A 13,152-nucleotide genomic window follows, 5' to 3' on the forward strand; every position below is an offset into this window, starting at 1 on the left:
GGTAAAAGAAAAAAGATAAGAAGGAAAATTGAGGACTAGATTTAGCCATGTGACTTTAACTTTGACAAAGACAGGATGGACCCAAATGTCTCCCTCCTGTGTAAAGGGATCACAGGACACACCCAGCTTTTTCAAAATTTCGTCTTAATGCAGATTAGAATGATCCAGTCCCTGAGCGAGGGAAAATCCTCCCGTAGCGTGAAGAAGGGACTGGATGCTCAGGCAAACAGGCGGAGGCTGACCCCAGGCAGAGGCCGGACGTGTGGAGGAGGCGTGGAGAACAGGAGGTGACGTCCTTCTGCTTGGTCTGCTTTCTTACAGAGGTGACTCTCAACTGGTGGCTCATGTCACCTGTGGGCCTAAGACCACTGGAAAAACAAATATTTACATTACGGCTCATAAGAGCAGCAAAATTATAGTTATGAAGTAGCAACAGGAATAATATTATGGTTGGGGGGGTCACCCCAACATAGAGAACTGTATTAAAGGGTTGCACCATTGGGCGGGTTGAGAAGCACTGTTCTAGAGAGATGAAAAGCAAGGTCATTATCCCCCCCACCCACATCCCCACCCCCACCCTCACCCCCACCCCCAGAGAGAAGGACACAGGGAGATGCCGGGGCTGAGGAGAGACAAGAGAGCCTGACCCTGTGCTCTAAGACCAGAGAGAGTAATAAGGGGGTTGAGTCACATGGTGGGTGCTGGGCCCAAGGATAAGTGAGATCAGCAGATCGCCCCTCCTGAGCCACAGTCAGCTGTGCAGGGTGAGCCAGGGTGTGGTTTTGCAGGTGGTGGCAATTTAATGAGCTGAGCAGGAAAACTGGGGAGTCAAGGGTGTATGCAAGGAAGTCATCATTGCTCTGTCCCTGGACTCTGAGGGAGTTGGGGGGAGGGGGGAGACAAAGGACGGGAGGGGTCTCAGGAACAGTGAGAGAAAGGAGGTTCGGTAGATGAGGGGGCCTGGTGGGTGAAGAAGCTAATGGAGTCGGGGTTGGAAGTGGAGGTAGAACGGAGGAGAGGTGACGCCTGCGAGGGGTACAATTATCAGTAATGACAACGTCCATTACCTTGGCCATGAGCGCATGAAGTAGGCTGGAAGCCAAGGGCCGCAGGAAGACGGCTAACCCTCTGCAGGGAAGGGTCACCTGTGGATAATTTGGTTTCCCAAAGCCACCCTCCCAGGTGAGGTCTTCACTTAGGCCTGGGGTTCCGCCGGACCCAGACACAAAGTTTCTCTTTTCACTTCTAAGGCCCCATATAAATGACTTCATTTACCTAGCCTTGGGTTCCTCTCAGGCCAAGGGAGCGATCTACCATTCCTGTGTCCTGAGATTGTGTTCTGAAATCAGAGGAGGCGTGGCAAGCGCAAGCAGGAGCGCATGAGCAATAAGGGTCCCAGAATGCTGTTTTTCTGGGGTCCCTGAACTGAGGAGTCACGGTAGCAACTGAGCCTCTTGCTTCTAGTCCTCAAATCAAACGGTATGAATGGGAACGCCTGCCCCTATTTCTCTCCCGTCTTACAGAATAAGAAGCTGGAGCTGGGGAGATGGCTCAGTGGTTAAGAGCACCGACTGCTCTTCCGAAGGTCCTGAGTTCAAATCCCAGCAACCACATGGTGGCTCACAACCATCCATAGTGAGATGTGACACCCTCTTCTGGAGTGTCTGAAGACAGCAACAGTGTACTCACATATAATAAATAAATACATCTTAAATAAAGTGCCGTCTTTCAGGCCGGGCAGTGGTGATACATGCCTTTAATCTCAGTGCTCAAGAGGCAGAGGCAGGCAGATCTCTGGGTTCGAGGCCAGCTCTGGTTTACAGAGCTAGTTCCAGGATAGTCAGGGTTATACAAAGAAGTCCTGTCTCAAAAAACAACAACAACAACAACAAAATAATAATAACACAAAAACAACATAATGGAGCCATCCTTCAGCTCCTTGATGGCTTTATAAAAGAAAGAAAGAGAAAGAAAGAAAGAAAGAAAAAATAAGAAGCTGGGGTCTAGACAGGCAAAGAGACTACCTTCTATCACTAAGACTCTATTATCATAGAGAGCAAGTTCCCCTTTAAAATCAGCTGGAGTCATAATCAAGATTGGGAATATGTACAGGTTCCTGGCAGAGGTTAACCTGTATATATATATAAAACAGGATATATGTGTGTGTGTGTGTGTGTGTGTGTGTGTGTATATATATATATATCCTGTATATAATCCTGAAGTCACCTAGATGCACCCTGAGTGTACCCCCTCCACCCCTCTGTTCATGGATTCGCTCAGTGCTAGTTTTAATGGAAACAAAAGATCACATCCGTGCTCTCTCTTGGCTTCCTACATCCCCAAGTCAACCCTAGCTGCACTGGGCAAACATGGACGGCATTCGCTTTGCTAATGGAAGCGTTGACAGAAGAGTGATTCACAGTGCATGTGTTGGCTAATTGCTCTCCCAAGCCTAGACAGAAAGAGATAGAAAATGAGATTTGAATTTCCTTAGAAAACTTGATCAAGTCTATGTGAAGGGCACTGCCCCAGCCTGTCCCTCAATGACTTTCAGCATAGCTGGTCTAACTGGAATCAATCTAACCCCACTTTCTCCATCTATAAATTGAGACGATGAAGATGTAGATGCCAACAGCCCTCACAGCTGGAGCCTTCAGGCATCTATGAGTGTGCAGCCTGGTATCTTTCCGGCTGCCCTGGCTATTCTGGGACAAAAACAGAGAGATAGGGCAGAAGGAGGCCCAGCAGATTCACCTTGGTCAAGCATTCGCCATCTCTTCCCCTGGTTCAGTTGTTCCGTCCCATAGTCTGACTTCCTCTTAGGATACCATCCAAAATGTCTTGTTTACATCACTATTGTCTTTCTATAGTAGAAAGTTCTAGAAGGACTAGAACCTTGCCTGACCCATCTCACAGTTCAGCACCTGGTACCTAGTAGAACCCCGTGAACATTATGTTGACTAAAGTATGAATAAACCAATGGATGGGTGTTACGGGTAGTGCCAGGGCTGTGCCAAGTGTGACCCTGTGACCTGTGCCAACTTCTAAGAGGAGGGGTTGAAAACAGAGTCAGGAGACCTGAATTCAAGCCCTATACTGCTAATTAGTGGTTGTATGACTTTGGAGCCTTGGTTTCTTAATCTGCATATCTAGAAAAATGATCTCACCTGCTGAGGCATATTCTCAGGAATGAATAGTTACATATGTAACATGACTTAGTGCATAGTAGAGGTTTAAAAGAAGCTAAGTTTCCTTCTCCCCTCCTCCCCTTCTGCTGGCTGATGAGAGGAAGAATGTGTCCGGGCCATGTTGTGGCTTTGTGACGGTTTGTCTTGTTTTTGGTGATCAGACCCGGGCTCTTGCACTAGGCAAGCATTCTGAGCCACCAAGCCAAATGCACCAGTTAGACCAGGCTGGCCTCGAACTCAGAAATCCGCCTGCCTCTGCCTCCCAAGTGCTGGGATCAAAGGTGTGTGCCACCACTGCCTGGTCAGATTTCATCTTTACTTCCCCCGTTTTGTGGCACCAGAGGTTGAATCCTGGGTCTCCAGCACACTAAGCAGGCAACTGCTCACTGCTCTACATCTCCAGCTCCTCCTCCTCCTCCTCCTCCTCCTCCTCCTCCTCCTCCTCCTTCTTCTTATTACTACTACTACTATTATAAAAGACAGGTTCTCACTATAAGGCCCTGGGTGACCCAGAACTCAACAGGTAGACAAGGTTAACTGAACTTCTGATCCTCCTGCCCACACCACTGGAATGCTGGGGTTACATATACGGCCGAGCACATGGTGCCTTCTAAGGGGTTTCCAGGACAGGAAAACAGGAGCACCCTGATGCTGAGTCTGGCTTTCAATAAGAAGAAATGTGTGTTCTGGTCCAAGCAGGCCAAGCCGTGCCCTGTCAGACACAGTAGCTGTTTCTAAATCCTGGTTTTTCCTTAGCCTGCCTTATCGGAAAATGCAAGGCTACCGAATTTGATATATTATTACGAGAATGACAAGAAAAAATATTGCAGCGTCGAACGGGGCGATTCGATTTCGATTCTCCCTCCTCCCCATAACACATATATTTAAAATCTGAAAAGGAGGAGGGGGTAAGAGTCAAAAGTAGCAATAAGCCTCAGCCTCTATGATCTGTAAAGAGAAAGAGAAAAAAAATAGTAATATTCATCCCAGAAAAACCTTGGGTCATCCCAGATGGAGCAGAGCTGCATAGATCTTTACACCTCCATCAGGACTATAACTGGCACTCACACGCTACATGATGATGGGTTAATAACGCCCTCTCTCTAAGTAGATTTCACCTCACCTAAAATGGAACAGGTACGCCAGGCATGCTGTGATTCAAAGGGCCAATCACAGGGGAAATAAATTAGAAAGCAGCCGCCTTGTTAACATTACTCTACGGAGACCTTCCTCCCTTCTGCCGCTGGAGGGCGCTGTCCTTCTAAGTCCGGCAGACTCGGGCCAATCACAAGCAGCAGTTCTTTAAAGACCAAAGGAGGGAATTCCGTGACATTTAGAGGGGGCGGGGAAGGGGCGTGCCTTTTGGCCAATCAGAAACTGTTGAGAGCCAGCGATTCCTTTGCAAAGCTGTGCTGGCCAATGATAGGGGGAGGGACGATCTCCTGCGTGACAGCTGTGCCGACCAATGGGCGTGCGGCCCGCGGCCTATAAGTGTCAGCTGGGCCCGATTCGCCTGGCTCTAAGATCTGTTAGTCCTCCCTGCCGTCGGAGGTGTTCCCTGGGCTTGCCTCGCCGCCGCCGGGTCCCCGCACCCCGCCTTGGCCCGTGCACAGCCACTCTCCCTGCCCTCCTCGCCTTCACCATTCCCGGGGTTTCTGCCGTCCAGGCACCGGGGCCGGGTGAATGATGCCGTCGGAGAGTGGAGCTGAGAGCCTGGAGCAGCCAGCTGCGCAGGTGGGGACCGGTGCAGCCTCGGCAGTGGCCACGGCTGGGGCGGCCGGCGGCGGCCCGGACCCGGAGTCCTCCTCGGCCTCTCTGGGACGGCACCAGAGCCGGCTGAGCTGGCCACAGGTGAAGCGGCTGGACGCGCTGCTGAAAGAGCCGATTCCCATTCACGGGCGAGGCAACTTCCCCACGCTGAGCGTGCAGCCCCAGCAGATCGTGCAGGTGAGGGGGGCCCTGGCACGGTCGGGGTTGGGGTGGTGCTCTGCTGCAAGGCAACTGGAGTCTGCGATTGGCCTGGCAGCTAGGGAAACTAAGGAACTACCAGCTGGGCTCTTCCTGCACTCTGCTGAGCTTGCCTGTCAGCCGTTCTGGAGACCCCGAACCACTCAAGACTCTGGCTGGGAGATGGGTTGGAGATGAAGGAGGGGCATCGCCCTGGCAGCCGCCAGTGGGGAGTGTGTGTACTTGGTTTTAGAATAGCTTTTCTTGCTCCTCATCTTTAGGTTCTAGGGGCACTCTGCCCTTGTGTTCCCACAGCCCTTGGCTCAAGAAACCTTGGCTAGGTGAAACAGCCCAGAAATCCCTGGGAAAGCTCCCTGCCTCCCACGTGTTGCTACTAGACCTGAGACCTCACCCCTTTGAAGATAGCATCAAATTTCCATTTTAGGGTTTCCTCCTCCCTTAAGGCTGGCAATGAAGGCCCGTCCAAGATTCAGACCCCAAAGCACCATCTCCCTCCTGAGGATCAGATCCTGGCAGCTGCCTCCTCTTCCCCCTAGCCCCCACCCCCATCAAACTCCAGCTCTTTTAACCTAACCCTGAAAGACCCCAAACTTACTTCTTCCGTGTACAGCCCGACACTGTGGTATTCTGAAATACCAGAGGATGCCCGTTCTTATCCCCTATTCTATCTGAGGCCTTGAGTGGGAGGATGAGCTCCCAGTGAGGTGGATCAAGTTCCAGGAGGGAGTCCGGGAGGTCCCCAGGAGCAGACGGTACCCGCTCAACAGTCCCCCTCCCTCCTCCTCCCCCCCTCCCCCAGGTTCCCAAACTCAACATCTATCCAGCCCTGGAGTCCCTGGACAATGTAAACCAGAAAAGTTAGCTAGTGCTCTTTCCTGTGCGTTACTGCCAATCATGGCACGCACACAAGCCAGGTAAAGCTGGGCAGATCATCCCCCACCCCCTTACTATAGCCTCCAACAGAGAGCGAGGGTGGCTGTTGGGGGATGGCCTTGCCCTCCCTCCCTAGGAACAAGGAATGAGATGAAGGGGGTGGAGACGGATTCTCCCGGGCTGACTCACTGGCTGCCTCAGTGGGGCTGGCTAAGGCATTCCATGCTCTCCTGACAGTGCCTGGATTATTAGTAAATGGCTTGAGATTGTTTTGTTTTAAGATAGGGGCCCTCCTGTGTTCTGTCCGGGCACCTATGAAACTCAGACCATCCCCCTGCTCCAGCTTCCTCCGTAGCTGGGATTACAGGTGTGTTGCTGGCTTTTCTTTTTTTTTTGGGGGGGGGGGGGGGAGGGTCGAGACAGGGTTTCTCTGTATAGCCCTGGCTGTCCTGGAGCTCACTCTGTAGACCAGGCTGGCCTCGAACTCAGAAATCCGCCTGCCTCTGCCTCCCAGAGTGCTGGGATTACAGGCGTGCACCACCACCCGGCATTGCTGGCTTTTCTCTTGAGGAAATCCCATAATCCCAGGCATGAAGGGAAGGCAAGTGGGGGAGGGGTGTCCGGCGTGACTAGGCCTCTTTGAAGGGACAAGCATCCAAACTGACGCTGAGAGCAGGAATGTTACTGGGTACCGACCTCTGTCTCCCAGTCAGGTGAGGGGAGTGAGTCAGTTGGGAGCCAATCTCACAGCGCGGCCCTCCTAAACCATCATCCCAGAACGGGGAGCTGTTGGCTGTGGAGTGGAGAGGTGGCAGAGGCCTCCGGGCTAGACTGTGAAGACAGGCTAATTGGTTCATTGTTTATTTCTCCCGTTGGGCTTGGTGGCCCCATCTGTTCAATGGATGCGGGTTTGACTACTCAGCAGTATCCTTTCTGGTCCTAGACTCCCAAGGGACCATGCGCCTCCACCTGCCCATGCAGCCAGTCTGCTTCCTGGTGAGGATGACTCCTCCTCTTAAAGCTGTTGGGATGTGAGGGGCTGTGGGAGGGAGACTGGGGGAGGAGCCTGCTATGGCTTCTCATCTTCTCATCAGTGCTAAACTGTCTCCCATTCAAGAATGGAAGCCTTCCTCTGCCTCTGCGCCCAACAAGGTCTTCCCTACGGCAACAGTCTAAGCAGCTAGGAAAACAGACCCTTGCTTGTCGTGTCTGGCTAAAGGGACCCACTTTCTTACAGGAGCCCCCTTTGCTCTAACTCTGGAGACCAGGTCCTAGTTTCACTCAGCTGGTTACTGACTTTGTGACCTTGAGCGAGTCGCTCGCTTGCTTTGTCTGGGCCCGGAGAATTGAACTGAACAATCCGATCTCTCCATCTGCACCCTTGCTCATGCAAGCTTTGCAAAGTCTTTAGGCTTCCTAAGATCTCAGCAGAAAACCTGGACAGAGCAGTTTGGGGAATTGGGTGCCTCAGCACCGGGAAAAGGGAGTCTACAGTCACTGCCCCCTACGTGGCTGGAAAGTCTGATTTGTGAGGCTACAAGCTGCCCTGCAGTCCTTGGGTGTGGCAGTATCTGGGGACCGCCTGTCAAACTGGCTGTAGTCATACCTGGGAAAGAGACAACAGCCAATGGCTAGGTGACACAGCTGGGCCCCGTGGCCCTGACGCAGGGGATTTAATGAGGGAATTGCTACCTACTTACCAGGCCAGAAGCCATGCCCTGGGGTGGGCATCAGCTGGGGAACAGGAGTTGGTACTAAGGCCCAGTCAGCTCACCTGGGACTGGGGGAGGGGGATGGTCTGCATGTCTCTCATTGGCTATCTGGGGACAGTTGCCAAGGTGTGCCCTGGAAGAGCCCGAGGATCGCCACAGTGACTTTCCAGCTCCCCCTTCCCACCTTCCCACCACTCACTGCTCTGCGACTCAGTGATCTGAGGTTCATTCTCACATTGGGGGGGCGGGGAGCCAGTGTGGTGTTGCCCCTGCAAGTCCATCTCTTAAGAGATGGAGGTAGGGGTTGGAAGTTCATAGTCAATCTCAACTATTTTGAGGTCAACTTGGGCTACTGAGACTCTGTCAAAATTTATATATATATGTGATAGATAGATGATGGATGGATGGATAGACAGACAGACAGACAGACAGACAGATAGATAGATATATAGATAGATGACAGCATGGAGAAATTTGTTGACACACAGTTTTGCTATACTATCCCAGGTTGGTATCCAACTCTCGATAATCCTCCTGCCTCAGCCTCTCAAGTGCTAGGATTTCAGACATCCTCCACCATGCCCAGCTGCAGTGTTGAAGGGCAGGAGGAGTAGAACACAAGTGGATCTAGTTCGCTGCTTCTGAAGCCTGGGCTTGAGCTGGGCGGGGCAGGGCGGGGCAGGGAAGAGGGCCGGGTATCCTGGGGGATGGGGGGGGCAACTGAAGAGAGTGAGTAAGGGCCGGCTTGGGGTCAGCCATACCTGGGTTTGATCTAAAGGGTGTGTCTTCATGCCTCTGAATCCAAGCCTCCCCATCTATAACGTGGGGATCATGAAGACCGTCCCTGTAAGTGCTCATTGGTTACTTCTGTTAGTTTTTGGTGCTGGGGTTGGAGTCCAGGGCCCTTCATGTGTTAAGCATGTCCGCTGCAGCTCAGCCACACCCCAGTCCCCTCCCCCACCATCGATTCTGCTGAGGCCCTGCATCTGGTGCTTACTAAATACCTAACCTTGGTACTCCTCCCTTTCCCACCCCTGAGCTGAATGTTCCGATGGCCAGTCCTTTCCTTCCCACCCCCATTACCACGACAACTCCTTCCGGAAGTCTTCCTGGAGGGAGCCGCCCGCCTCGGATTGCCCCACCGGCGGCTTGCCGCCTCAGCATTTCGGTGCATTCTTCGCAGTTAATTCCCTGGGAGGCCTGAGAACAGCCTGCCCCAGAGCTGGCTGACTTGGCAGTGAGGTGGGGTAGCAGAGTCAGTCACTAAGGGCAGGAATGCTGCCTGGTCACTTTCAGGACGGTGCGTGAAGGGCTTGGGGTTGCTGAGAACCCTAATGCCTGTATTCACCCCAGCTCCTCTCCCACGGCTGCCACTGCCCAAGGCTCGAGCTAAGAACCAAGTTCCAGAAGACTTACAGGTGTCCCCCCCCCCCACCTCACCCCACCCGGTTCCCAAGCCGCCAGCCCCGGGGCTCCAGGTGGGGTCCTCCGGATGCTTCTGCCTCAGCCTTCTAAGTGACTGGGGATTATAGCTTGGAGCCTTAGTCTTCTCATCTGGAAAGTTCCTGTGGTATTTTGCTTCCCTGGCTCCTTGGGGTCAGCTGTGTGTGTGTGTGTGTGTGTGTGTGTGTGTGTGTGTGTGTGTCATAGTCAAAAGAAAGACCCGGGCCTGGAGAGAAGGCTCAGCAGTTAGGAACCCTGGCTGCTCTTGCAGAGGACTGGCACCTACATGACATCCCATAACCACCTGTAACTCCTGTTCCAAGAGATCTGAAGACCTCTTGTGGCTTCCACGAGTGGTACACATGTAGCTATACAGGCAAAATACACATAAGATAAAAATACTTTTTTTAAAACTTGAAACTTTTAAGATGTTATAATCATGGCCCATGCCTTTAATCCCAGCACTCAGCAAGCAGCTCTCTTGCATTTGGGGCCAACCTGGCCTACAGAGCAAGTTCTAAGACAGCCCAGGCTACACAGAGAAGCCCTGTCTCAAAAGACCTCAAAAAAATTAAAATTAAAAATTAAAAAGAACATATGTGGACTTGCAAAATCCAACCAACTTGGACTCTGGGTCTTAGCCTGAAGACGCTAAAGCCTTGAACATATTTCTTTACACCTTGGGTCTCCTGTCTGCTGACTGGATTGTAGTCCTCAAAAGGATTGTCGTGGGTGGTTTTGTTTTTGTTTTGTTTTGATTTTTTGATTTTTCAAGACAGGGTTTCTCTGTGTAGCCCTGGCTGTCCTGGAACTCACTCTGTAGACCAGGCTGGCCTCGAACTCAGAAATCCGCCTGCCTCTGCCTCCCAAGTGCTGGGATTACAGGCGTGTGCCACCCCCGCCCGGTTTATCACGGATGTTAATATGTGCAGGCACGTAGGGCGCTAAGCAGCCAGCCCCCCTGAGCTGGTTACGCACAGTGCCTGGCATGACACCAGGTGTGTGGCTTGCAGTGTTAGGAAGGTCAGGTAGCCCAGTGGGAAAGATATAGGCTCTGAGTTGAAGGCCCAGCGGTGTGACTTTGGACAGCTCTCAAGCTGTTCCCTGCTTCTATTTCCCAACCGGGGAAGCAGGACTAAACCTTGCCTCAGCGGGTTATTATGAAGATTAAGCGAGGCAGTATTTTAATGTAAAGTGCTTAGTAAGTTCTCAGCTTGCCTTTGTTATTTTTACTGCTTCTCTGAGTCAGTCCTTTCAACTGGGCCCTTCTCCAGATTGGCAAATCGAGGCTTTGTGAGTTAAAAGGGTTCACAGAACCACAGAAGCTGGTCAGCAGTGACGGATGGTAGGATGATTAATCCCGGAGGTGGTTGGTGCAGACCCGAGGGGCCCCGGCACCTGACCCATTTCTCCTCCCCTGCAGGTGGTCCGGAGCAGCTTGGAAGAACAGGGATTGCACGTCCACAGCGTGCGCCTGCACGGCTCAGCTGCGAGCCACGTGCTGCACCCCGAGAGTGGCCTAGGCTACAAGGACCTGGACTTGGTGTTCCAGATGGACCTCCAGAGTGAGGCGTCCTTCCAGCTGACCAAGGCAGTGGTCCTGGCTTGCCTGCTGGACTTCCTGCCAGTGGGCGTGAGCCGGGCCAAGATAACGCCGCTGACCCTTAAGGAAGCCTACGTGCAGAAACTGGTTAAAGTGTGCACCGACCTGGACCGCTGGAGCCTCATCTCACTCTCCAACAAGAGCGGGAAGAACGTGGAACTCAAGTTCGTGGACTCTGTGAGACGCCAGTTCGAATTCAGCATCGACTCCTTCCAGATCGTCCTGGACTCGCTGCTCCTCTTCGGCCAGTGCTCATCCACACCAATGTCGGAGGCCTTCCACCCGACGGTGACCGGCGAGAGCTTATATGGGGACTTCGCTGAGGCCTTGGAGCACCTGCAGCACCGTGTCATTGCCACACGCAGCCCCGAGGAGATCCGAGGTGGTGGCCTCCTCAAATACTGCCACCTCCTGGTACGGGGCTTCCGGCCTAGGCCCAGCACTGACGTTCGCGCCCTACAGCGATACATGTGTTCCCGATTCTTCATCGACTTTCCGGACCTCGTGGAACAGAGGCGCATTCTGGAGCGCTACTTGGAGGCCCACTTTGGCGGAGCGGAAGCAGCCCGCCGGTATGCCTGCCTTGTGACACTGCACCAGGTGGTCAACGAGAGCACCGTGTGCCTCATGAGCCACGAGCGCCGCCAGACGCTGGACCTCATTACCATGCTGGCCCTCCAGGCACTAGCTGAACAGGGCCCTGCCGCCATGGCTGCCCTGGCCTGGCGACGCCCTGTCTCAGATGGGGTAGTACCAGCCCCTGTTAGTTACTATGTGACCCCCATGCAGCCCCTGCTGCCCCGAGCTCACTCCTATCCTACCTGGCTGCCTTGTAACTGACTCTGATCCCGGCCAGAAGGGAAAGAGCTTCACGGGGTGGGGTGGGGTCGGGTCATCAGGTATGTGTGGAGGATGTAACCAGACACAGGCCACCTGTGCCAGCTGGCCCGGCACTATAGGGTTGGGCCTTTGAACAGACCAGACTTTCCTGCACCAGGCACCTATGGGCTTAAAGCCAAGTCAGGGCTGACGGAAGGAGCCCCCTTAGTCACCACACTGCACTCGTGGACCTGTGTGACTGTGGGACACAGAGGCTACTTGCCTTGAAAAGACAAAGTCAACTTGGGAGGTAGCCTCAATAGCAACACCTTGGGTTGATTTCAATGGCCTAGAAAGGGTCAGCCCACAGGAACCCAGACGCTCCTATAGTAACCACAATATGACATCATGTGACAGGACTATTCAGTTGGGGTCCGGCCTCATCATTCACAGAGCCTGGTAGTCCAACCTCCCTGATCCTTAGGAAGAGGTAAACTAAGGCATAAGGCAGTTCCTTGGAGCTTGGGTGGGATGGGAGTTCAGTCTCCTGAAACCTGTGTCTTTGCCCTACCTAAGCTGGAGGATTTCCTGAGGGCTGATATGTAAGGTGGACTGGTTTCCAAACAGCCAAAGTAGGATGCGACCCATACAGCTAGCTCCCAGGGCCTGGTGTCACCCGTCTCCTCCTCTCCCTGTGCCTTCCAGGAGCCCCACTGTCTGGGCACTACTGTTGGAGGCTGCTGGGTTCAAAGCGGCCACAGTCAAGTCGGCCATCCCCTCCCCCACTTGCTTGGTAATAGGACTCTCACATTTCGGGACAGAGGCACGCCCCATCCTTTCCCCACTCTCTGGATTCGTGGCTATTTTGCACTCTTCCCACCAATAAAAAAAAATGTCTACACTGAACATAACTGTATCTTTCTCCTGGGGAAAGGCTCTCTATGGCATAAGGCTGGCACTAACTCCCCAGGCAGTTGTGGCTTGTGCTGTGGGAGGGGCTAAGGAGGGCCCTAGAGTGCCTCTACTGTTCCCTGCTTGGCAACCATGAACTGGGAGCATGGCTGGTCTCCATGTTGCCTCAGAAGTCTAGAGCTCTTGGGTGTTTTTTTTTTTCCCGTTTGTTTATATGTTTTAAGATAGATTTATTCTATATATGTGAGTACATTGTGGTTCTCTTTCACATGCCAGAAGAGGGCATTGTATCCCATTCTAGATGGTTGTGAGCCACCATGTAGTTGCTGGGAATTGAACTCAGGACCTCTGGAAGAACAGTCAGTGCTCTTAACCGCTGAGCCATCTCTCCAGCCCTAGACCTCTTGTTTTTTTTTTTGTTTTTTTTTTTTTTTGGATTTGGTTTTTTTTTGAGACAGGATTTTTCTGTATAGCCCTAGCTGTCCTGGAACTCACTCTGTAGACCAGGCTGGCCTCGAACTCAGAAATCCACCTGCCTCTGCCCCCCAGAGTGCTGGGATTACAGGCATGTGCCACCACTGCCCGGCTCCTAGACCTCTTGTTAAAGGGAATAAATATTCATCTCTTCAGATTC

At 52.7% G+C, this 13,152-nt stretch overlaps 1 protein-coding gene across 1 annotated transcript; it reads left to right on the forward strand.

Annotated features, from left to right (window-relative positions):
* The first annotated feature begins 4,722 nt into the window (after nt 1-4,722).
* Nucleotides 4,723-12,493, forward strand: Tent5b (terminal nucleotidyltransferase 5B). The gene is made up of 2 exons (XM_052175691.1): nt 4,723-5,135; nt 10,608-12,493. The coding sequence occupies exons 1-2, from the start codon at nt 4,872-4,874 to the stop codon at nt 11,625-11,627; spliced, it is 1,284 nt and encodes a 427-aa protein (XP_052031651.1). The 5' UTR covers nt 4,723-4,871; the 3' UTR covers nt 11,628-12,493.
* Nucleotides 12,494-13,152: the final 659 nt, after the last annotated feature.

The sequence above is a fragment of the Apodemus sylvaticus genome, chromosome 3 (genome assembly GCF_947179515.1).
Source record: "Apodemus sylvaticus chromosome 3, mApoSyl1.1, whole genome shotgun sequence".
Taxonomy (NCBI): domain Eukaryota; kingdom Metazoa; phylum Chordata; class Mammalia; order Rodentia; family Muridae; genus Apodemus; species Apodemus sylvaticus.